At 43.6% G+C, this 3840-nt stretch overlaps 1 protein-coding gene across 1 annotated transcript; it reads left to right on the forward strand.

Moving 5' to 3' along the window:
- The first annotated feature begins 1142 nt into the window (after nucleotides 1-1142).
- Nucleotides 1143-3417, forward strand: LOC124682826 ((DL)-glycerol-3-phosphatase 2-like). Its single transcript, XM_047217437.1, has 6 exons — nucleotides 1143-1300; nucleotides 1541-1765; nucleotides 2512-2572; nucleotides 2701-2848; nucleotides 2959-3035; nucleotides 3120-3417. The coding sequence occupies exons 1-6, from the start codon at nucleotides 1195-1197 to the stop codon at nucleotides 3241-3243; spliced, it is 741 nt and encodes a 246-aa protein (XP_047073393.1). The 5' UTR covers nucleotides 1143-1194; the 3' UTR covers nucleotides 3244-3417.
- The last annotated feature ends 423 nt before the right edge of the window (nucleotides 3418-3840 follow it).

Here is a 3840-nt window from a genome sequence, read left to right on the forward strand (position 1 = left end):
AAAGACATTGCAAAATAAAACACACTTATAATTTAGGATGGAGGGAGCAATTGATAGATAAGGAATATCGAAGCAATATATTGATCTAGGAGGCGTGAAGGAAAAGATGCCAGGCTGGACCTGTCGAGATCCATGGTTCAAAATTAGGATAGTGATCAAAAGCTTGCATCGAAGACAATGCAAAATAAAACACACTTATATTTTAGGATGAATGGAGCAAAATAAGTAAGACAATGATCAAAAGCATGCATCGAAGACAATGCAAAAAAACACACTTATATTCAAAGACAGAGTGAACAATTGATAGATAAGTAATGGTAATCGATCAAAGCTTTTTTTTCCAGAACGATCCAAAGCGTACATTGATCTAGCAGGCGTGAAGGAAGAGGTTTCAGGGTGGACCCATCGCATCGAAATCCGTGGTCCAAAATTAAGAACCGTACGAGGCTGTGTGGCCCATATCCATCGCCATCCTTATATGCCGACCAGGTCGGCACCTGCACCGTGCCGCACACCCTCTCGCGCGGTGTGGCCCGGCCCGGTTAGGCGTTTTTTCCCTCTTCATTCCCCCTTTCCTTTTCTTTTTTTTGTTTTCTTTTTCTGTGTTTCTTTTAACTGTTTTCTTGTTTTATTTTTATGTTTGAAAATAATTTTTGAAAATTTTAAAATTTGAAAAAAGTTCAGGTTTGAACATTGTTAAAATTGAAGCAATGTTCATACAATAAATTTGAACGAATTTTGAACGAACAATTTTAAAATTTGAACGAATTTTGATTTTTGAACCAATTCCGAGTTTTAAACGATTTTTCCGAAATTTGAATGATTTCCTAATTTTTAGCAGATTTTGAATTTTGAACGATTTTAAAATTTTAAATAAATTGAAAATCGTACATTTCTAAAATCTATATACAGAAAATTTTGAACAAATTTTGTGAACAGAAAAAGAAACAGAAAAACGTTAGTTCTAAAAAAAAGAACTGTAAACAGAAAAAGGAAAAAAGACGTTTACCTGATGGGCCGCGGCCTAATTAACAGCCGCCGGGTCGGAGGGGGTGTGCAGCACCCCGTCCGTGCCGGCCCGGTGGGCATATAGCAGCTCCCCCGGACGGACGGTCAGCTCTCACGAGCACGTGCACGGGTACACCGGTCAGGCGAGATTCGCACAGAAATTCCCCAGATCTCTCTCGCGCGCCAATGGCATCGATGGACTCCGGCGAGGGGCAGGCAGCGCCGGTTCCGGTGCCTGCGCCGAGGGCCACCGTCACGCACGTCATCTTCGACATGGACGGGCTCCTGCTAGGTATCTGTTCCCCGCTTTTCCTTCCCACACCCCCTACTCACTGTCTTGCTTCTTGGCTTCCAGGCTACTGATTCTCGGGTTGTCGATAGCTTCCTGGATGGCTGGATTTGATAGCTTCTCGGGCATAGCTCGATTATTTCTCCCCTATTATTTGGGGATGTCCGTTTGCCCGATGCTCAATGTCATGGACTCATGGTGGTTTAACACTGATTGTGTTTCCTTTGGTGTGGACGGGTGCAGACACGGAGGGGTTCTACACGGAGGTTCAGGAGAAGATCCTCGCGAGGTACGGCAAGGTATTCGACTGGTCCCTCAAGGCCAAGATGATGGGCAAGAAGGCCACGGAGTCGGCGCGCATCTTTGTGGACGAGTGCGGCCTCACTGGCCTGCTCACTCCGGAGCAGTTCCTCGAGGAGCGCGAGAGCATGCTGCAGGAGCTCTTCCCCTCCTGCGTCATTCTCCCTGGTGAGAACGGCTTGCTTGCTTGTTTGTTTCTCCCCTTGCAATGATACTCTTGTGTTGTGTACTATGTGATGTGTCAAACTGTGCCACTTGTCCTGATTGATTGTAGGAGCACTATGTTCACAGTTCATTCATTGTGTTGATAGCTTGCTAGACCAAAAGTACACAAATGAAAGGAATTTGAGCTGTAGAAAGAACTTTCCAGGTTAATGTAATCAGCAGGTTGCTCTAAAAAATATTGTAATCCGCAGCTGTAATTGCTTGTTTAATGTCACAGGACAGCAAAATAAGGAACTGGAAGTATCAATGGAATGGCTTGACAACTCACTTTGCGTGTACATCTGATTTAAATTTTAAAGCAGTATGTTATTACCCCTGTCTTAATTTTAGGGTTGAAAGGAACGGAAATTGAATGGAATTTGAGGGACTTAGTTCTGGTTGTTCTTTATTTCGTAACCATTTAGCATTAAAACCAATCTTCAGTTGATATAATCACAAGAACTTCAAGTTAATAATCAGATGTAATCACTAACTGAACAAACCAAAAGAATCTCTCTCCGTTGGAAGTGAAAAATCACTATTTGAACACCATTGGCTTTCTTACTCACTGCTAAATTAGACGTGTCATTGCGGTTGTCTTTTCTTGTTTATTTGAACTGGTCTTGGCACATAAGTGACTTAGTATGTCTGGTTAAATATATGCATATGATATTGCTAATCATGGGTATATGAAATCATTCACCTTGCAGGGGTGCTACGCTTGATTCATCATCTCCATGCAAACAAAATACCTATCTGTGTTGCGACAGGGTAATTTCTCTAAATTAATCATATCGCCTTCATTTTGTGCGCTGCGCTTTTTCTTCATTGATCTTAGTTCCTTACTAATTTTGACTCGTGTAAAAAAATTATTTGTTTTTTCTTTATGGTATCTTCAGATCCCATAAACGTCATTTTGCACTGAAGACACAGAACCACCAGGAAATGTTTGCCCTGATGCATCACGTTGTTATGGGGGATGATCCAGAGGTGAAGGCTGGCAAGCCATCTCCTGATATTTTCCTTACTGCCATGAGGAGGTTTGAGGTACTGTACTAGAATTATCATTGCAGAACTCTTGTAATCACTACTTCCTTCAAGACACTGTGCGACCTCTTTCTCGCCCTGATGCAGTTGCTTTGTATTTCATTTCTTAGGGTAATGTAGAACCCAGTAACTGCTTGGTATTTGAAGATGCACCATCAGGTGTAGGAGCAGCTAAGAATGCTGGAATGTAAGTGGCGACTACAGCTACATCTGCGCAAACAACTGCATTTTTGCTACAATGTAAAAACTGAAACTATTTGTTTATTTGCAGGTATGCGGTGATGGTTCCAGATCTGAGGCTGGATGTTTCATACCACAAACAAGCTGACCAAGTTCTCAGTTCCCTGTTGGATTTCAATCCGACCGAATGGGGGTTGCCACCTTTTACAGAGTAGCGAAATTTATTTTGATGACTAGGTTGTTCAAGTGAGCACAAAATTTGCAGGGCAATTTAATTCTCAAAGCTAGAGTTGTGGTTAGGGTAAGTGGTAACCTTGGAGCATTCTTGCTGTGTATGATCTGGTGACAGTAAATTGATGCATACTTCAATAAAGAATTTCCCGTCAACATGATGTGTGTCTACTATTACAAAAAAATGGTTCGCATGTCATAAGGTTTCTGTATGATGCGCGTCGACAGAAGCTGCGGAAGGAGTTCGAGAATCTCGCGTTCAAGAACGGCGAGGCACTCGAGGATTTCTCCCTATGGGTCTCGAGCATCGTCAGCGAACTGCAATCGCTGGGTGATGATATTGACGAGCTCAAGGCAGTGCAGAAATTCCTCTGTGTGGGGCAGTACGCGCAGATGGCGTGCTCGATTGAAACCCTGTTGGACCTCAGTGACATGACCATCGAGGAACTCACAGGGCGCCTCGCTGCGTCTGAAGGACGCGGCGCACCAGAGGCTGACACGGGTGGTCGCCTCCTTTTGGCAGAGGAGGAGTGGCACGCGACACCAACAATGGCGCCGGCGGGAGTGGCTCCTCTGGTGGA

Source organism: Lolium rigidum, chromosome 1 (assembly GCF_022539505.1).
Source record: "Lolium rigidum isolate FL_2022 chromosome 1, APGP_CSIRO_Lrig_0.1, whole genome shotgun sequence".
Classification (NCBI taxonomy): domain Eukaryota; kingdom Viridiplantae; phylum Streptophyta; class Magnoliopsida; order Poales; family Poaceae; genus Lolium; species Lolium rigidum.

What these genes read in the sequence shown, in the direction of transcription:
- LOC124682826 (XM_047217437.1), top strand. Translation starts at nt 1,195, where the DNA reads ATGGCATCGATGGACTCCGGCGAGGGGCAGGCAGCGCCGGTTCCGGTG. An exon ending in CTCCTGCGTCATTCTCCCTG is followed by an intron (nt 1,766 to 2,511) that starts GTGAGAACGGCT and finishes TTCACCTTGCAG; the next exon opens with GGGTGCTACGCTTGATTCAT. An exon ending in CCTATCTGTGTTGCGACAGG is followed by an intron (nt 2,573 to 2,700) that starts GTAATTTCTCTA and finishes TGGTATCTTCAG; the next exon opens with ATCCCATAAACGTCATTTTG.